At 61.0% G+C, this 20639-nt stretch overlaps 1 protein-coding gene across 8 annotated transcripts in view; it reads right to left on the bottom strand.

Annotated features, from left to right (window-relative positions):
• Positions 1-20639, bottom strand: part of DLGAP4 (DLG associated protein 4) — a 156122-nt gene that overhangs the window by 39807 nt on the left and 95676 nt on the right. For 4 of the 8 annotated variants that reach the window (XM_054644551.2, XM_077187360.1, XM_077187358.1 and 1 more), the window contains 5 exons: positions 19539-19685; positions 13356-13573; positions 10354-10468; positions 7683-7733; positions 6325-6571 (listed from right to left, as the gene is read on the bottom strand). In XM_054644551.2, the coding sequence (XP_054500526.2) occupies positions 6325-6571; positions 7683-7733; positions 10354-10468; positions 13356-13573; positions 19539-19685 (778 nt within the window). Of the gene's footprint in view, positions 1-6324; positions 6572-7682; positions 7734-10353; positions 10469-13355; positions 13574-19538; positions 19686-20304; positions 20359-20639 lie in introns of all 8 variants that reach the window. The other 4 variants (XM_077187362.1, XM_077187361.1, XM_077187363.1 and 1 more) reach the window with 4 other exon arrangements.

Genomic DNA, 20639 nt, shown 5'->3' on the forward strand with positions numbered 1-20639 from the left:
GGTGTTTTCCCCTGGTCCTAGATTTGCTGGTGGAGTTCTTCCCCGCTGGGCGTGGGGAGAGGGATCGGAAGCTCAGCGGGTGCGGGCGGTGTGTTGGGGCTGTGCTTTGAGCCTCCCCTGGGGCTGCCAAAGCAGGGCTAATGGAGGATAGAGGTGTGGAGGGGAGCAGGGCTGCCACAGCGTGCGGGCTGCAGGAAGAACCTGCTGGGCAGAGCCACCCGGCTCTGCGCCCCGGGCACAGCCACGCTGGGTGCTGCAGGAGCATCCAGCTCTATCCCTCAGATCCTGCCCTGACACATGGAGCTCATGAGCCCGGGACAGCTCTGCGAGGCCGGAGTCGCTCTGTGTGGCGTCTGAACGAGACGGGCAGTGGGTGCGGGCACTGGCGGTGCTGGGCCCTGGGCAGGGCCGGGCCGTGCGAGCCCCGGTGCTGCCGCGTGGCCCCTGCCAGCAGAACGTGTCCTGCCCTGGCCCCTCGCTGCTACCATCACTCCTCGGTGCTGGGATTTATTGATGGCTCGCTGGGCTCCCAGCACTCGGAGAGGGGCTGGTGTGCAGCAAGGAGCGATCAAAGCGCCGTGGGAAACAGCGCGCTGAGCTCAAGCGCTGCCGGCTCCGCAGGCAGGACCGAGCCGCCGCCGCCCTCGGCGTTCAGCAACAGAATCGCTACGGATTTGCTGCTTCCGCTCTTGGAAGCAGCAGCACAATGGGGCTGAAGGAAAATTTGGTCAGAGTCAGTCCTGAGCCTTGGGACCTTCAGCCTAGGGCCTCCCCACTCTGCTGCCTACCAAGGAAAAAAGGAAACTTGTTTTCAGTTCAGGGTCTCCCACATAGCTCTGAACTGCCAGTCTCTTCCTGAACCTTCAGAAATACCCAGGTCATGGCTCAGTAGATGGAAAAGATAATGGGAAAGTGTGAAGGAGAAGAAAACAACCCAAACCAAGACATACACAAAGAAACCCTCATTTGCCTGCACTGTCTGACATCCTGAAAATGCTCCAGGCTGTTTGCAGAGCCTCACTCAACCCCACCCGGCCCTGCTCTCCTGGCACATGTGTGTCTGTCTCAGCTAAGGCTGTCCTTGGCTGCTGCAGGGACTTCCCCAGAGATGGCACAAGCCTTGTCAGAGGGGCTGAGCATCACCAACAGAGGGGACACAAAGGGGCACCTGTGACTGTGTGGTGTCAGGGCAGCTCTCTGCTCACCTGGGTCACAAGGATGGCCAGCACGTGGGGATGCCACCAGGCCCCTTGGCCTGAGGAGAGACCTCAGGAGTCTGTGTGCCTGACACACTGCCCTCCAGCCAGCTCTCCTCACGGGCAGAGCACAGCACTGTGCACGGACTCCTGGTGCTGCCCTCCCAGAGGCTCTGAGTGAGCTGAGGCACCCCTTGGTGCTTTGGCTTCTCCCCTCCCACGAGGACAGCACCAACTCCCTTTCCTGCTATCAAAGCTGATAAAAGCAAGCAACAAGAAGGACTTGTCTTTCTGACCATGTCAGCAAAGGGAAATGCTGGCAGCTGCCTTTGTTTCTACTCCTTTGTAGATGATCCCTGCTGGGAGAAGGCAGGCTGGGCCAGGACCTTGGAGCCGTGCTCACCTCCCGTCTGTGCCAGCACAGCATCCCACAGCGTGGCTGCAGCCCCCCCTTCCTGGGGACCTGGGCATTTCTGTGGGCTCAAACCCACTGCAGCTGGTTCTGTGTGCCAGCCACGTGCTTGCAGCAGGCAGGGGCTCACAGCCCTTGGTGCTGCCTGTGGGAGTGCTGAAACCTGGCAGCAAAGAGCACCGGGCACATAAAGACAGGGATGGTTTGGGTTGGGGGTGGAGCCGAGAGCGGGGCTGTGGCCGTGGCTTCCGGGGGAAAAGGGAGCGCTGGCTGGGCACAGGGCGGTGCTGGAGTTTCCATAATAACAAGGCAAAGATCAGAGGTGAAAATTGAATTGACAAATGTGGACAGAAACAGCTGTCATGAATTTCTTTTTGTCCCACAGACACATGAATACATCACAGAACGTGTGTGCGTGCCCTTTTTTCCTCTGCAAACACTGATGGAGCATGCAACAGAAATCTTTCCCTGGCACACACACATACACACACACACGCTCTCCCTCTAATCCCTTTCCTGCTTGTATGTCAGAGAAAGCTATTTCTGGAACGTGAAATCTAGGTCAAAAAGAAGGAGAAAATCTGAAGGGAATGATAGCAGTCCCTCCCAAAGGCCGTGTGGGGTCAGCTCAGGCCGAGGGGATTAGCAAGGGGCCGCAGTGGTGCTTCAGCCCCGGCCCAGCCATGGCTCCTGGCCTGGTGTGAGCTCCCTTCGCCTTCCCACCGCTGCTGCTTCCCCACACAGGAGAGAAGGCCATGACAGCCAAAAGGAGTGCAACAGAAACTGCCTGCCCACACAGAGCCCGGGATCATGGCACACCGAGGAGGAGAAGGAGGAGGAAGATACACGACTTTCCCAGAAGCCGTGGAAACTCGTCCCACAGTGAGCCAGCCCTTGGAGGGTGCAGGCACTTAGGCACTTTGTCCTTCCTCCTAAGCACAGCCCTGCAGCCCCTGCAAGAGCACCAATGCCAGGGTCCTGTGTGCCTTCCCCCAGCACAACCATGGGCCCTGAAGCCAGCTCTCTAATTTAGTCACAAACAGGGAAACAAAAGCAATACAAAGAAGACAGGAAACAGGTGGGAGACAGAGGGCAGTTGTTCTGTCCTGACCTTTGGGAGTATCTCTCCCAGGCAGTGCTCTCCTGCCCAGCCTGGGCTTGGAAAAGTTCTGGTACATGGAGGGCACAAGGTGCGTGCAGCCCTGGCCTCCCTGCAGGAGATCTGGACACAGGATAAGGAGCTGGACACCTGAGCTTTTTGGGAGCAGGCTGCTGAATCCCAGGGCAGGATGCTCTGAGCAAGGGTGGTGTTACCAGATGGCACAAGGAGGACTGGGGAGAGCTCGAGTACAACTGGCTTGGTGTGAGCTTTCCCTGCTGTATTTGCTTGCTCACCTCTGCTTTCCTGTTTCCCCTGGACATCAAATACTCTGCTCTGCATTGCAAGCAGTCTATTAAACAAGTAATTCCCAGAGCTGCCTCTAATAAGCAGGAGCCGGGGCTGGGGAGCCTTTTGTGGTGCTGGGAGCGGGCGCGGCTGTCACTGCAGGCCTGGCAATTAGAGGAATGGGTTCCACTGGGGCTTTTGAGTCTCCGGCTGTGCGAGGCACAAAGCTTTGTTTAAGGCTGATCAAGGGCAGCTCATCATCTGTCTCGCTGGCTGTCAAACGGGAGCTAATTGCCCTGTAATGTGCCGATGACACAGGCATTAGTGGGAGGAACTGGCGTGGCAGGGGTGTGACAGCTGTCAGGGCTCTCCCCCGTGCTCCCCACACACCGCGCATGCAGCTTCCTGCCCCTCCTCCTGCCCTCAGACGGTGCCCAAATCCCTCTGCTTCAGCATCCAACCCCCACATGGCCCTCAAGGAACAAGAAGCCTGTGTTGGCCCCAGAACTGCTGCTGCTGGTGCCTCTTTAGGATGTGTCCCTGCACAGACAAAAGCGTGGTGGTCCCCATTGCTCTGGGCTGGTGCACAGATGCTGGATGAAGGAAGGTGTCCCTGGGATGTGTCTGGATCAGGGCTCTTAATGGTGTCATCCCAGAGCCCTGCATGGAGCAGAGGCCTCGAGTGACCGTTACATCTGCAGGTGACAGTGCACCCACCCCTCCCCGTGTGTCCAGGCTGATGCCACCAAGCTGCCACCTGCTGCTTGGGAGGCCCCTCCCCTACACCACCAGCCACTTAGAGCCTCGGGGATGCACAGAAAAGGCCCTGGGAGTACTCGTTGACAGCAGCAGAACATGAGCCAGGTGTGCCCAGGTGGGCAAGAGGCCAATGACACCTGGCCTGTACCAGCCATGGGGTGGCTGTCCCCTGTGACTGTCCCCTGCGCTGAGCACTGGTGAGGCACCTCATGTGCTGTGTCCATTTGGGCCCCTGTGACAAGAAAGACATTGAGGAGCTGGAATGTATCCAGGGAAGGAAATGGAGCTGGGAAAGGGGCTGGAGCCCCAGGAGCAGCTGAGGAAGCTGAGGGGCTCACCCTGCAATAAAGGAGGCTCAGGGGGGACCTCACTCTCTACAACTTCCTGAGAGGAGGGTGCAGCCAGGTGGGGATCAGGCTCTTCTCCCAAGTAACAAGTGGCAGGATGAGAGGAAATGGCCTCAAGATGCACCAGGAGAGGTTTAGGTTTAGGTTGGATATTAGGGAAAGCTCTTCATGGAAAGGGTGCTCAGGCACTGGCACAGGCTGCCCAGGGCAGTGGTGGAACACATCTCTGGAAGTGTTCAAAAAACTTGTGGATGTGGCACTCGGGGACATGGGTTTGTGGTGGCCTTGGCAGTGCTGGGTTAACAGTTGGACTTGATCCTAAAGGGCTTTTCCAATCAAAATAATTCCATGATTTGCAAGGGAACTGAGCCCAGATGGCTGATTAGAGGTGTGAGTGCTGTCCAGATGTGTCTCCTGCCTCCCACATCCTGTGCATGCACAACCACAGATGCTCCTCTCTGCTCCTCAATCCTCCACCAAAACCCTTTCCCTCCCCAAGGCCCAGCAGCCAATGTGAAGGGCTGGGGGATGCTCTGGGAACCAGCAGAACTGTGCTGGGTCATGTCAGAGAGAGGTGGCACCCAGGCATTTTGGAAGCCCCCTCTGTGCTGTGCCTGCTGCTGCTGCCCGGTGCCAGCCTGGACCTGTGGCAGCACTGAGCTCAGCAGCACTGAGAGCAAGGAGAGGGCTGTGGGACAGGGGCAGCCAGGTGTGGGGAGTGGGACAGAGCAGAGCAGAGAGGGTGGCAGGAAGGAGGGACAGGGCTGAGCAAACAGCCCATCCCTCCCAGGGATGTCCTCCAGTTCCTGCCTCATCCTGGGGACCTTGACTGGGATGGCTCTGCAGCTCAGACCACTGAAGGGAGATGTTCCATGCCCATATCCCTGGGGAGGAAGGTCTGCATCCAGGCAGGAAGGCTGCAGTGCCTCCTCCCCATTCCCCACTCTACCCAGAGCTGGGATGTGCTGTCTCCCACTGACAGCCCATCCCATCCCATCCCATCCCATCCCATCCCATCCCATCCCATCCCATCCCATCCCATCCCATCCCAGTCCTGTGGTAGCTTTGCCCACAGCAGATGAGCTGAGGCTGCTCTGAACCCCCCTTGGTGCCAGGGCTGGTGCTGAGAGGCCCCATCCTGCTGGGGACCCATGGGGATGGGATGTGCTGCCTCCACAGACAGCCCTGGGGAGGTTCTGCATTCCTCCTGCCTGCTCTGCCACCTGCCTTGCACCATGAACAGGCGCCACCATGTTCAGGAACACCAAGGCATCACCTTTGCTAACCAGTTCCCAAAATTATCCCCAGGATGGGACCTCTCAGCTCCTCACACCTTGTGCTACACCTGAGCCCCATCTGGAGCACCGGGGCTGGCCAGAGCTGGGAAGGGCACAGGTTGCCTTGGAAAAATTGATGCAAAGTGATGCAGACCAAGTGACTTGGAGCATTATGGAAATGCTGCCATGGCTCAGCACAGGGATGCTGGGCTCTGGGGCTTGGGAATGCTTGTTGGTGCCTTAAAACTCAGTGCAAGATCTGTTTGTACTCCACAGCCAGGGATGTTGGGTTCTCTATGTGTCATCACAGAGTCACAGAATGGTTTGGGTTGAAAGGAGCTTAAAGCTCATCCAGTCCCACCCTTGTCCTGGGCAGGAACACTTTCCACTAGACCAGGTTGATCCAAGCCCTGTCCAACCTTGGATCAGCTTTGTCCAGCCTCGGACACTTGCTGCTCTGGGCAACCTGTGCAAGCACCTCACTAACCTCTAAGATCTTCCTGGAGCCTTCTCTTTTCCAGGTTGAACATTCCCACCCTCTCAGCCTATCTCCGGAGCAGAGGGGCTCCAGCCCTTGGAGCATCATCTCCATGGTATCCTCTGGAGTTGCTCCAGCAGCTCCACATCTTTCTTGTGTCAAGGGCCCCAGAGCTGGAGTCACTCTCCAGGAGGGGTCTCATGAGAGCAGAGTAGAGCAGGAGGAATCTCCTCCCTTGACCTGCTGGTCACACCTCCTTTGACACAGAGCCCAGAGCCTGTCTGCCATTCCAGCACCCACATCCAGCTGCTGCCCATCCTCTCGGCCGCACAGCAAGCCCCAACACGCCCCAAAAGTCACGGTCAGCCACGGCCGGGGATGCAGGTAGCCGAGCCCAGCGCCTCGCATGCCCGAGAGCCCCCAGGCAGTGCCAGCCGTGTCCCTGTCCCCGCACGCCGCGGCACTCACTGCTGTTGGTGGGCAGGGTCCTGCTGCCGCTGAGGCTGCCCGTGGGCGGCGGGGAGATGGAGCGGACGGAGCCCGTGTCGTCCTCCTGGGAGCAGCCCGCCTGGATGGCGCGGAGGTAGCTGTGGCTCCGGGATCGGAAGTAGCTGGGCAGAGGCAGGTCCAGCACCTCCGCAGCCGCCGACTCGGCCTCGCTGTAGGTGGAGTCGCAGACGGGCTCGTACTGCTCCCCCAGCTCCGGCTCGGGTGCCTGCACGGGGACAGCACAGTCAGCCCCTGCCTGCGGCCGCCCTTCCTTTCCCTTCCTTTCCCTTCCTTTCCCGTCCCGTCCCGTCCCGTCCCGTCCCTCCTGCTCCTCGCCCTCCGGCCGCTCCTGCAGGTCCTGCTCAGGGCAGGGGGGACGGCAGGTCCAGTGGTCAGTGGTCAGTGGTCAGTGCTGCTGGGCACAGGGTGCCCGGGGCTCTCTGCTGAGAGAGGGAAGAGGGCCCCTCCTTGGAGGGGAGAGGGTCCCAGCTTGTGGAGTAGGGGACACTTACCAGCACAGTGCCTGTAAAACACCCCCAGTCCTGCTGCTGAGAGCACCTGTGGCCAAGATCCCAGTGCAAACTCTGCCAGGGCCTCATCCCAGCACAGCTGGGATACCTCAGCCTGAATGTGAGAGCCCACCAGGGCATGCTTGCTCCTCGGGGGAGAATGTGGGGAGACAGCAGGGGAGAGCTGTGGGCTGGGGGACAGCCCCCACACTTGCCTAGGGTGGGTCTTGGAATCCACCCCAGCCCCATCCCTGGTGAGGGCCAGGAGAGGGCTTGGCTGTGGCCAGGGGTGAGCAGGGCTGGGGCAGCTCTCCCACTGCACTCCCCTTCCTCCCTCCTGCCCACAACCCTGCCTTGCTGTCCCATGGCAGCTGCTGGGCAAACTCGGTCTTGGGAGAGGCTCAGCCAGGTCAAACCAGACCCAGCCCAGAGCAGACTGGTCTGAAATACAGGTGAGAGATGCTGAGACTGGCCCTGTTGCCCACATCCATCTCTCCTGGCCCTTTCTTTCTCCTGGCACACAAGGACATTGTTTCTGCCCAGCACTGGCATCTGAGCTCCATGAGGTTTGGCTTAAGAAGTTCATCTGCTTTCCCCTTAAAACTGAGGGTCCCTAAGCCCCTGCTGGGCCCAGGACTCAAGCTCTCCAGCTGCCTTGCAGTGCCTGGGTAAGGAGTGCTGTCTCCTTCTCCTCCTCTTTTCCTTCTCCTGCCACTGGCCTGGGCATGGGCTGACCCCAGAGCCCACCTCACACCCTGCCACGGGTGTCCAGGCTGGCCCCAGAAAGCTCCATGAGGAAGGATGAGAGAAACGCCAGTGGGACAATACCTGCTCTCCATGGGTAAATATCTGAGGGATAAGTGAGGGGGGTCCAAAGATCTGGAAGAAAGAGTTGGAGAAGGTTAAAGGCCAAGAACAGGGAGCCCCTCACACAGACAGTGACTGCACAGGGACTGAGCACAAGGGGAGCAGGGGGCTGTCCCCTGGGGCCACTGCTGCTGACACTTCAGTACAAACTGCAGAGCTCGTAAGATGCCAAGCGAGGCCACACGCCCCTCAGACAGTGGCACGGACACGGCAAAGCTCCACAGGACACCTCAACCACGGGAGAAGCTGCTGAGCATTCAGCCTGCTGTGTGCACCATATCCATGTACACCACAGGGGACACTGGGGACACCGTGCTGGGACAGCCCTCTGCACACAGGGGCAGCTGCACAAGGTGGCTGTGGCTCCCACTGAGCACCTCTGGGTAGCCCCCAGCACTGGCCACACCTCAGAGCCCACAGAGCCGTGGGCAGCCCGAGTGCTCCGTGTGGGGGGAGCTGTCCTGCAGCCTGCAGGGCTGGCCTGGCCACCTCGCTGCTGTCCCCCTGTGCCAGAAGAAGCCACACAGAAGCTGTTCTGCCTCCCCAGCAGAGCAAAGCCACGGCACACATATGGACAGAGTCCTGACAGACACTGCACTGCCCGAGGGCACGGCTGCCTTCTCCTCCTCCTCTCCACCCTCAGGGCTTTGCCTGGCACCGCCTGCCCTGGATGACCCTCTTGGGGAGAATGTAGGCTCAAAGTGTGCCTGAGGGAAGAGGCTTGGCTCTGGGAATGGGCCTGGCCCTCTTGCACAGGGCACAGCTCATGGTGGGGCTTGGCAGTGCTGGGGTCACCAGCTCTGTCCCCCTTGGTGTGACCGGAGGTGCTGACATATGCACCTGGTGATCCCTGGACTGCCAGAGGTGGAGCTGAGTGGGACCGAGCAGAGGGGATTTGTCTGTCAGAGTTAGGGGTGTTTCCATGTGGGAAGACACTGGGGTCTGGCTGGACACACAGGGAAGGTGGTGGAGGTCGCACTGAAGTGAGGGCAGGGCAGGAACTGCCTCTGGCACTGAGATGGATGAGACCAGCACACACTGACCATGAACCAGCTCCATTCTGGACCAACAGACATGCAGTTTGTGGGAGGCCTCTCAATCCTGACCAGCTGCAGCTGAGCTCTCTGGTTTTCAGGGGACAGTGGCAGAGTGCCTGTGTTGGCAGCAGCCCCCCGTGTGAGCGGGTGCTGTGGCAGTCGGAGTGTCCCCAGCAATCCCAGTGCCACCAGCCTGGCTCTGGGCTGGCTGCCTGTGCAGCTCCTGGCTCATCATGGGCTGCTCAGACCCTTCAGCTCCAAGACCCTCCTGATGTCTCTGTGGGGCTGCTGCACTCAGCTCCTGGAAGCAGCTCTGGACATGGACAGAGCACAGAGCCATGGTCTCCTGCAGGGACTTCAGCACGGACTGACACGCAAAGGACGAGGACACGGTGGTGCTGACCCCGCTGTGCACTGAGACACCCAGCACATGGCTGCTGCTGCTGCTGCTGCTGCTGCTGCACAAGGGTCAGGACTGGCCACAGGGAACAGGAATGCCCAGCAATGCCCCTGCTCCCCCAGCTCCCCTCCAAGGGCTCCGACTGCTCTGGGACAGCAGCAGACTCCAGCCAAGGGCTCAGTGCCCCCCACACCTGGATGGGAACACAGGCAGGACATGCCCTTGTCCCCCCTCCCCCAGGGCTTCTGATGCTCCCTGCTGCTCTGGTCCCCTACACACACAGAGCAGTGTGGGGGTGCTGCCCGTGCAGACACACAGGAACAGATGGGGCAGAGGCCTGGGGTGACAGGGCTTGCTGGGCAAAGCCATGGGGCCATCGCTGCCCTGCGGTGGAAGGGCTGAGATGAGCACGTGGAACCTCTGCTCATCCTGGCACCAGTTATCTGTGGCCTGGGAGGCAGCTTCAGAGCAATCCCAGCCCCAGGGAGCTCCAGAACAACCCCACAACCATAGTGTGGGAAGTTAGACCCATTTTGCATCAACTACATCCCAAATGTTGTGGTTGGGGCATGAGCTCACCTTGTGGCAAGGGGTTTGCCACCCTCTGCCAGCATCTCACAGGCATCCTTGGCTTTGCCATGGTGCCCAGGAATATCCAAAAGAGACATGCCCAGCTGGCTGGCTGGACAGCCTCCCCAGCTGTGGGCTCTTTGTTCCTGGGGCCAGTCTGCTGCACAAGGGGTGAGGTCCTGAGCTGAGCAGGGTGACTGTCCCTGGTGACCCTGCGGAGTCCCAGGCTGGACATCACCAGATGAGGTCGGCTCTGGACCAACCCAGTGGGCATGAGGGGCTTGCAACAAGGTTGAACAGCCTTGTAGATGGTTCTGGGGGTGACACAGTGAGACCCTGCACCTAGAGCAGCCATGAGCTTCACCCAGCACTGTGGGGCACCCTCTGGGTTACCATATCTGTGGCAGAGGGGTTTTGGCTGCGCCAGCAGCGTGAGAGGAGGCAAAGCTGCAGGAAGGAGGTCTAATAGGAATCCTGATTAAAGAGCTGGTCATGACACTGGTAAAGCTGCCAGGGAACAGCCTGTGCAGCTCCTGGAGCACAGCCAGTGCCTTGCTTTGAAGAGGGAAGAAGATGCTCCTTCCCTCCTGAGCTGGCCTCCTCACTGCCTGTGCCAGCATCTCACCTGGTTGATGCAGCTGGACTCGTTGGCACTGTCAGAGATCTGGTTGTATTCTTCCTCCCAGGTGGGGAACTTCGGAGGTAGGAGGATCTCGACAGAGTCCAGGCGGTCCAGGCTCCTGCTGGCAGAGAGAGGGTGTCAGGGTGTCCCCATGGCTGGGGCAGTGCTGGGGCAGAGCCAGACCCCCCTGCCCATGGCCAGACCCCACAGCCCACGGCCAGACCCCCCTGCCGACGGCCAGACCCCCCTGCCCACGGCCCCTCTGCCAGGCACGGGCATGGGCACAGGCTCAGGCACGCATGGCAGTGCTGAGGTGATGCTGGGCACTGTGCCCACTGCTTGGCTGTGGAGAAGGCAGCTCTTCCTTGCCCTGCCAGCCCCTGGCTGGGAATGGCACACAGGGAAATGGTTGTGGGGTGCAGTGGAAGGAGAAGGGCAAGATTTTGGGTCCTGCTGCCCCAGGAAAGCACTGCAGATGCCAAGTTAGTCCAGCAGAGCCTCAGGGAGCATGTGCGATCTGTGCCAGCCTCCAGCCACAGCACTGCCTGGATTGCTGGAAAAGGGGGGAGAGGCAAGGTAAGAAATGACTTTTAATTTGTATTTTGTGGACTTTGCAATTGGAAACAACTGCAAGATATATATATTTACATTTGTATAGATTATCTGGAAGAAGTCCAGTGGGAACCTAGCTGGAATGACAATGCTGCACGAGCAGTGGATCAGTATTTCCAGTACAGCTTTGCTGGGAGAAACTGCCACTATGTCCTGGGGCAGAGCAGCAGGCTGTGCACAGGAGAGCCGGGCTCTCACTGAACCTGACCCAGCCCAGACCTCAACTGAAACCCAGGCACATGGGGGCAGGGAGGGATGGGGAAGGATGGGGCAGGGAGGGATTGGGAAGGATGGGGCTCCCCTGGGGCTCTGTTCCACCACAAGACCATGTGTGAAGGAGTCTGCGTGCACACGGAGGGGGACATCGCCAGCCACAGTGGCCCAGGACAGCTGTGGGGCCTCTCCCCTCTCCCTCTGGAATGGCCTGTGATCCCAGCACAGGCCCTCATGGTCGCCTCCCCCACATCTGCCAGGGCCGTGGGTACAGAGCTTTGATTGGCACCTGCCTGGGGACAGCAGAGCTGGGGGCACAGCAGGCCCTGTGCAGCCTGTGGGCATCCCACAGGGACTCTGAGGTGTCCATCCCGGGGTGGGATGGGAGCGGGGAATTGTCCCCTCTGCCAGGAGAGATGGAGGAGACACCCCTTGGAGGGTCTTGGGGCCCAAGGGCCTTGCGACTCCCCCAGCGTTGGGCTCTCTGCTGACTGCTGGCTTTCCCTCATGCTGAGAATTTTATCTGTGAGCTCACGCCACGAGCCAGCCGCGTCCTGGCATGGGCAGCGTCCCTGTGCCACCCCTCCGGCCTTCCCTCCGCCTGCCCGCGGGGAAACCGCGTCACCGAGCGGCCAGCAGCCCTTGGAGGGGCAGAGACCATCGCAGAGGGACGGCCCTGTGCCTTGCCCTGGCTCTGGCTGGCCCTGCGGCCCCCCTGTCCCAGCCCCAGCCCGGGGTCCCTCGGCTGCCGGGGCTCGGGGCTGCGCTGGACGGCGAGGGTCGGGCACCAGGTGGCGGCCGCGCTCCGCTCCCGGCTCCGGCCGGGCCCCGGCCCCATCCCCGGTTCTATTCCCGGCTCCGGCCTCATCCCCGGTTCTATTCCCGGCTCCGGCCCCATCCCCGGTTCTATTCCCGGCTCCGGCCCCGGCTCTATTCCCGGCTCCAGCCCCAGTCCCGCCTACATTCTTGGCTCTATCCCTGGTCTCAGCCCCGGCTCTATCCTCAGCTCCAGCTCCGGCTCCGTTCCCGGCCAGGCTCTGCCGGGTCCTGCCCCGCAGAGCTCCTGTAGGGCTCGGAGCCCTCGCAGCCGATCCCTCTGTCCGCGCTCCCCAGAGCTTCCCCAGGCCTGGCCCGGCCCTGGCTGAGCCCAGCGCTCAGGGCAGGCCACATCCCGAGGGACAGGCTGCATGGGCACAAGGAGCCCCAGCCTCTCTAGGTGGGTATTTTTCACCAGAGACCCCAGGACCCCACCCTGCTCCCCTGAGGCGGATGTGAGGGCTCAGAACAGGAATGGATCCAGAGCAGGCATTTCCAGGGCTCCCTACAGCTGATTTTATCACCGTCTCCCAGCAGAAAGCAGCACCTGGTCTTGATGCGAAGGCTCTGTGAGGTGCCCCTGCGCTGCCTGCACCCCACTTCCCTCTGCCTGCTGAGCCTCAGCAGTTCATCCCCAGCAGTTCCTCTGTAGCAGCCACAGCTGCCCCAGCTGCAGCACCCGGAGCACTGAGAGCCCCCAGGTGCCTTGTCCCGGGATGTGGAGCAGGTGCTGAGGACACTGCACGGCATCACTGCCCAGCTTATGCAGAGCCCCTCCTTCAGGACCAGCCTCTGGCCCAGCAAAGCTCCTGCTCTGCTCCCCTGGCTTTGTCTGGCTCAAACCACTGTGGGTCTTCCTCCTTCAAAAACCTCTCAGCCCTTCAGGATATCCTCCATCCCAGTGTGCCACCTTTCTGTTCCAGAGGTGGAACAGCTGGAACACCTGCACACCTCTGGAGCAGAGCAGCTCCAGGCACAGTCCCAGCAGGCTGAGTGTCCTCAGCCATGCCAGGTGAGCAGCTTCCATGGCCAAGAGGCCTCTTGGGGTTGGGATCTCTGCATTCCCCCAGAGCAGAGGATGCTTGAAGAGGAAATCCCCACAGCTCCATCAGAGGAGTGCTCCCCCCATGGCTGAGGGGACAGAGACCTAAAGCAGCTCCTAACGCCGGGGCTACTGGGAATCACCAGGATGGGGTGCCACATCTTCTCCTGTCAAGCTGTCTCCTCATCTCTCTGTTAGAGCTGGGGTGCAGGAGCCCTGCTGGGCTCTGATGCCACACTCTGTGGGGTGCTGCAACCCAAGGACTGCTCCAGGGGTGGCCCTGAGGGCCTGTGCAGAGCTCCCAGAGGAGCTCCAGCGTTACCTTTGTGTGGTGCTCTGCTCACTCAGGGACTGTTGTGTGGCCTTGAGGTAACTCTGCCTCCGAGCTGCAGTTTTTGGGGATGGTTTGGGGCTGGTTTCTGAGTCCTCGCTGTCATCATCCCCCATGGCTTTGATGTAGCTCCCGCTGCGCATGCGCCGGCACGGGATCTCGCTGTCCTTGTCCCGGGACAGTGTGCTGTTCCACTCCCCGTGGGGCACCTGCAGGAGGAAGGGCAGCATCAGCAGATGTGAGGGAGGGCGCAGCCCACCATCCTGGGACCAGCAGGATCGTGGGGAGCTGGGGAGATTGCTGTGCTTCTGCTGTGGTGTAGTGGGAATAAGCAACACAATTCCTTCGCAACCCTCCCTTAGCAGCTCATGCCAGGCAGCCCTTGCTTTGGTGGCCTCTGTTTTAGCACATCACAGCCATTCCCTGCCACTGGACACCTCCATTCCAGACATGCTCACACAGCCAGGACAAGCTGCACAATGCCAGGCGTCACAGGGGGAGGAGGGGACGGTCTCACTGGGCCTCTGTGGGGCATTGGGACAGGGCTGGACCCGGCTGTTCATCACACAGACCACGTCACTGAACATAAAAGTGCTGCTGTGGACAGAGCTTGGGGCTCAGAGCCCAGACCTTCATGGGCTCTTTAAGGTTTTGAGTTGAATGTGACTCTGAGTGGCTGAAATTACTTCCTGAAACAAGTCAGGCTCACAAGTCCCTCTAGAGGAGCCTGGGCACACAGACCTTGTTCTGGCCTCTCTGCTGAGAGATGAGTGGCACCTTGGGCATGAAAAGCACTTCTAACCCCAGCAAGATGACAACTCCACAATTAATTTAAAGCAGACACAGTCTCTTGTTCCCTCACTAGACAGGAGTGAACTGTTGGTGCCACAGGAGGCCTGAAGCACTGAGCAGACACAGCAGCCTCCACCCCGCCTGCCCATCCTGTGGGGGGGATCAGAAGCAGAGCCAGGGCACCCAGGACTGACCAGGATGAGCCACATGTGGTGGGGGACAAGTCAGGAGAAAGATGGGGAAGCCCAGGCTTCCAGGAGCAAGCCTTGGCTTTGTGGCTCACTTGAATTGCTGCTGACCTTTGTCCTGCCCTCGAGGACGTGGCCAAGGAGCAGCCAGGCCAGATGTGAGGATACAGCCATGTCCATGCCACACCAGTGCCAGGGCAGCCCAGACTAGGGCAGCAGCTGGGATGCCATGGGGAGCAGTGCCAGCCCTTGTGCTGAGCACAGCTTGTGCTGACAGGAGATTCCACCTTGGCTCTGCTGGATGGAGCTGCTGGCCCTGCCCTGCTGCCCAGGGAGCCATGGGGCTGAGCAGCCAGAGCTCACATGGTGCTCTGGGGATGCAGGGCTGTGCTGCAGCTGTGAGGAGCCAGCCCTGCATTGCCTGTTCCCATCCCTGCTCCCAGCAGGGCTTCCCTGGGAGCCAGAGCCAGTCTGAGGCTGTGTCTGATGGTGTTGGGTTGGAGCACCTCCAGGTGAGGCTCACATCTGCAGGCTGTGTCCAGGTGCAGGCTCAATCCACAGCTCACAGCTGAGGGTTTGTTCCTGCCCGAAGGAGCAGGGACTCAGCCCGTGTCCTGCCAGCCTGCTCCATGTGCCCACTCTGGAACAGACCCCAAACCACCCCTGGGGCTGCTTTGGGGACAGGCCCCTGCCTGGAGTGCACCCATGACCCAGCACCCACATTCCTGGGGGTGTGGAACAGAGGCAGGGCTGATCCAGGTGTGTGAGATCCAGCTGGGACCCAAGTGGAGCGAGTCTCCCATGTGAGAGACACACACTGGCCAGGCCTCCCTGGGCCCACTGCTGCTGGTGTGGAATCTCCCAGCTCTTTCCACTCTGCTCCTGCCATCTTTATGCCTGGCCATGGCTCCCAGGCCAAGCTCACACCACTGTCCAGCTCAGGGGCTGTGGCTGTCAAATCTCAGGTCCTGATAAATGCAAGAGCTGAGAACCCTTTCCCTGCTGGGTGGGAGTGCTGCCTCTGTCTGTACTGGTGGCCTTGAGGCCAGGAGGGACCCCACTGGCTCCAGCTGAGTCCTGCCACTGGGAGGATCCCACAGGTCACTGGGATGCCTGGCTCTGACCCTTTCCAGAGGAGACAAGGACCCTGAGAATCACTTTTATATCGATCACCGTGATGTCAGCTCTGACTGCAGACTGCATTTTGCTGCCTGCCTTCTCCTCAGGCTGAGCTGCACCTCCTGCCTGTGGGGTCTGGGCCAGCATGGGGCTGGAGAGGGCAGGAAGGGCTGGTGAGGGCAGGAAGGGATGGAGAGGGGCAGGAAGGGTTAGTGAGGGCAGGAAGGGCTGGTGAGGGCAGGAAGGGCTGGAGAGGGCAGGAAGGGCTGGAGAGGGGAGGAAGGGCTGGTGAGGGGCAGGAAGGGCTGGAGAGGGGCAGGAAGGGTTGGTGAGGGGCAGGAAGGGCTGGTGAGGGCAGGAAGGGCTGGAGAGGGGCAGGAAGGGTTGGTGAGGGGCAGGAAGGGCTGGAGAGGGGCAGGAAGGGTTGGTGAGGGGCAGGAAGGGCTGGTGAGGGGTAGGAAGTGTTGGTGAGGGGCAGGAAGGGCTGGAGAGGGGCAGGAGGGGCTGGAGAGGGCAGGAAGGGTTGGTGAGGGCGGGAAGGGTTGGTGAGGGGCAGGAAGGGTTGGTGAGGGCAGGAAGGGCTGGAGAGGGGCAGGAAGGGCTGGAGAGGGGCAGGAAGGGTTGGTGAGGGGCAGGAAGGGCTGGAGAGGGGCAGGAAGGGCTGGAGAGGGCAGGAAGGGTTGGTGAGGGGCAGGAAGGGCTGGAGAGGGGCAGGAGGGGCTGGAGAGGGCAGGAAGGGTTGGTGAGGGGCAGGAAGGGCTGGAGAGGGGAGGAAGGGTTGGTGAGGGGCAGGAAGGGCTGGTGAGGGGCAGGAAGGGCTGGAGAGGGCAGGAAGTGTTGGTGAGGGGCAGGAAGGGCTGGAGAGGGGAGGAAGGGTTGGTGAGGGCAGGAAGGGCTGGAGAGGGGCAGGAAGGGTTAGTGAGGGACAGGAAGAGCTGGAGAGGGGCAGGAAGGGCTGGTGAGGGGCAGGAAGGGTTGGTGAGGGCAGGAAGGGCTGGTGAGGGGCAGGAAGGGTTGGAGAGGGGAGGAAGGGCTGGAAAGGGCAGGAAGAGCTGGAGAGGGGCAGGAAGGGTTGGTGAGGGCAGGAAGAGCTGGAGAGGGGCAGGAAGGGTTGGTGAGGGGAGGAAGGGTTGGTGAGGGCAGGCAGGGCTGGTGAGGGCAGGAAGGGTTGGTGAGGGCAGGAAGAGCTGGTGAGGGCAGGCAAGGCTGGCTGCAGCCCCTGGCTGAGGAGGGCAGGGTCAGCCAGCAGCCAAGTGTGCCATGAAGGACAGGGGCTGCCTGGCTGTCCCTGTGCCGGGCCAGTGCTGGATGGTGTGGGGCAGTGAGGGGTGCTGAGCCCAGCCCAGGAGAGTGGGGGCTTTCAGATCTCAGGGTTCTACAGCTGCTCTGCTGCCACTGCTCGAGGGCACGGGCTGGGGGCTGCTCAGTTCTGCCATGGCTGCTCCATTTGCCCCCTGGCCTTGGGCTCCCTGGGCACAGCAGCACAAAAGCAGTTCCAGTGGCACCTGGCCCTCACCAAGCTGCCTTAATGCTGCTTTCCCTGCCTCTCCTCTGCTCTGTGCCTTGGCAAGGCAGCAGGGCACAGAGCTTCTCTCAAGGTGCTCTGCATTCCAGCTCAGCACTCAAGGAAAGGAAGGTGCTTGGGAGGACACCCCTGAATCCACTGCCCCACTTTGGAGCATGTCCCACCTCTGCCTGCACAGGGTTCACAGGTGTCACAGCTCCCGTGGGACAGAGAGCAGGACAAGTGTTTCCTAAGTGTCACACCTGCAGAGACAAGCAGGTGCCCTCGGGGCCCTGCAAAAGCAGTGCAGGTCCTTTGGGTGCTGTTTGGGGTCCTCTGGGTGTTTCTGTGCAGGAGGATGTGAGGAGCCTGTCCTGCAGTCTGCAGCTCTGCCATGGGGGTGACAGCCAGAGCAGCTGCTGTGATCAAGGACAGACGTGACAGTGGCCAGTGCAGCCCCTCGGTGGCAGCAGAGCTCCTGGCAGGTGACACCCGGGGCTCTGAGCACTGACTGTGTGTCATGCCAAAGTGGGATGAGGGCACCCAGGCAGGCACAGAGCAGTTCCTCACAGGTGGTGGGGCCCTGCTGCCCTTCCTGCTGCTCTGCCAGGTGTGGCCTTGGCTCTGCCCATTGTGCTTTGGCTACTGAAAGAGTGGGGAGCAAGAGGATGCCCAGGTCCAGAGACTTTATGGGGACTTGGGGGCTGCAGGATGTGGGTCCTTCCTTGTGCTCAGTCATGGGCCGTGTGGTGCCATGTGGTGCAGGGGTGTGGGATCCAGGCACGTGTCCACCCCTGGAGCTGGGCTCCAATGCTGCCACCACACTGAGCTGTCACCAGGTGCTGCCACCACACTGCACTGTCACCAGGTGCTGCACAGTCCCCAGCCAGCAGCACCGTCTGCCTGTGCTGCTCTCCTGTCCCCCAGTCCCTGGAGCCCTGACAGAGCAGGGGCAGGGGGAAGGGGAGCTGCTCTGCTGGGCTCTGGCAGGAGCTGCAGTGCTCCCTCCACTCGGGGCAGGTCAGGGGGAAGAGACTGGAAGAGCAAACAGGGTTTCCATCACACAAGTGCCAGCTCTGCCATGCACACACGGACATGCAGCACAGAAGGCCCTGCTGAGTGCAGCAGGGCTGCAGGGCCATGCACAGGCTGCACTGCTGCGGGCACAGCGCTGCTCCCTGTCCCTTGTGCTGTCCCACGGGCTCAGCCATGTCCTTGAGAAGCAAGCTGCAGCCAGGCTGTCCCTCTGGAGGGCACCCTCTGGGAAGGACCTGGGCTGTGCTCCTGCTCCGTGGCAGATCGGTGGGGCTGGCTTGAGGCACTCAGCACCGTGGAGTGGCTGGCACTGGTCAGGCCACCCACTCTGGATGATGAATTATTTTTAGGGCTCCTGGGGGTTAAGGAAGCTCTGGGGTGGTCTGGCTGTAGGTGGGGTTGGGGAGGCTGGTCTGGATGATGCATCAGGTCAATGGTGACTGTCCCCTCTGAGCCACCACACTGCCTCACTCCAGTGCTGTCTGTGGATCCACAGCTCCTGCTCACTCCTGCCTGGGGTATCTCCCACTCCAAGGAGCTCCTCAGCCTCTTTCCTTGTACTCTCAGCTGCCCAAGGGGCCCATGGGGACAGGGGGACCGGGGATGTGGAGCACAGCCTCCCTCCTTGGAGACTGTATTCTAAGGATGGAGCTGTGTCATCCTAGGGACTGATCTGAGAGTTCCCTACCCTCATGGGATAGGGAGGGCTGGACCTGGGGCTGGGTGATCACCAGCTACAACATCTGGCTATGGATGTTTCCAGGGCCTGGAAACATCACATGGACCCCCAATAGTTGCTGATGAATCCCCAAAATACCCCCAAAGGACCTTTCAAATGGGGCAGGAGAGGTGAATAGCCTTGGGGCCTGGGCTGTCCTGTTTGTCCCCATCCCATTCCTGCCCTCCCCTGTGTCCCTGCACCTCTGGCACCCACTGGGCATTTCTGCCTGGCAGCAGCACCCTCTGCAGCAGGGCAGGGCCCTGTGTCCCCAGGCACTGGGAAAGTAGATCCTTGCTGTTCCTCCCCCTGGCACATGGAGGGAGTGGGCTCGCTCTGTCCCCAGGTGTGACAGGGGACATTTGGCCTTGCAAAAGACATTCCCCACACACAGGCTCCAGGGGTCACTTCTCCATCGCCTCTCCTGTGCCAAGGAGGGGCAGGGATACAATGACCCCATGCTCCTGTGAGGTCCCTGAGCCCTGATCTTTGGGGCTGACATTGGACACCTGGGGACAAGGTGAGCCCAAGTAGCTTGGGGGGGCACCAGGCACCGTGGTTTTGGGACTGGGTGCCCGAGGTCTTGTCTCTGGTGGTGAACCACTGGTGAACCAAGCACAGGGCCTGCCCCAGGCACTGGGGATATTGGTCACACCCTGGTGTCCCCTGTGTCTCTCCTGACACGCCAGTCGTGGCTGTTGGCTGCTCCCTGCCCGCTCCAAGTCCGGTGGCGCAGGCTGAGCCCCTGGCCAGCGGTCCCAGGAGGATCAGAGCAGGAGGAACTGGGCAAAAGCTCCTGCTCCAAACAAGATCCCTACCTGGGCGCTGCCTGCGTCGGTCGGCGCGGGGCTGAGGGGCTGGTCCCAGCTCTGCGGGGCAGCCGTGTCCTCCCAGCCGAGCGGTGGCGCTGCCCAGCTGCTGGCCAGGCCCGTGCCACCCAGCTGTGCCCACAGCCCTGCGTCAGGCTGTCGAGAAACGGAGGCTCATTACATGGGGGGAAGGAGCAGGGCAGCCTTGCACCCCAGAGCCCAGGGGCTGTCGGGGCTGCCTGCTGGGCTCGGTGCTGCAGCCTGAGGGAACAGGGCCCTCGGAGAGCTTGCCTGCAGCTCTTTAACCTCAAATGCTTAACGGGAAGGAGCAGGGGGAAAGAAAAAGAAACCAGGCCAAGATCATTTTCCCTGCTGGTGTTCCTGATGCAGTCAGTTCAGTCCCTTGGAAATCTGATTTGCAGCCATGGCCAGCGAGGTATTGGAAGCTGAGTGTGCTTCAATAATTCATCAGTTTTTAAAGCCTCTAACCTGGCTGGGCACAGCCAGGAAAGCCCCTGGCACCTTTGCATTAAAAGGATGCTAGAGATTTACATGCACAGGCTAGTCCCCTCCTCCCCCCACCCAGGCCTGGCTTATTTGTCTTCATTCCTCTCTCTGGGCACAACCAGGTTCATGCTGCTCCAGCACCGCTTTTGGAGCCTGCTGCAGACCTGGAGCTGCAGGTGCCAGGCTTTCAAACCAGCATCAGCCATGCAGGCCATGCAAGTGGGGCTGGCACTGCCCTGCTGCCCCACCCTGCCCGCTGGGCTCCTACCAGTGCTCCAGGGAAGCTGGGCAGGGCAGGGCTGGCCGGGCACGCCGGCGCGTCCTGGGATGCGTGGAGATAAGGGGGGAGCGTTAGTCAGGGCTGCTGACCTTCAGGCACAGGGGGCTCCGTGGGGCCTGGGGGCTGTGTCCGGTGAGATGTGGCCCCTGAGTGTTCCCGGCTGTGTGGGCACTCAGGGCAAACAGCCACATGGGGCAGCTACGTCCCCACTGCCCAGGAGTGTTCCCCAGCAACTGCAGGGCCTGGGCAGGCAGTGGGGATGCGTGGGAGCCCTGCAGGGAATGGGGTCACACCCAGCAGAGGAGGTGGGGTGGCATGTCCCC

Source organism: Agelaius phoeniceus, chromosome 17 (genome assembly GCF_051311805.1).
Source record: "Agelaius phoeniceus isolate bAgePho1 chromosome 17, bAgePho1.hap1, whole genome shotgun sequence".
In the NCBI taxonomy this organism is placed as follows: domain Eukaryota; kingdom Metazoa; phylum Chordata; class Aves; order Passeriformes; family Icteridae; genus Agelaius; species Agelaius phoeniceus.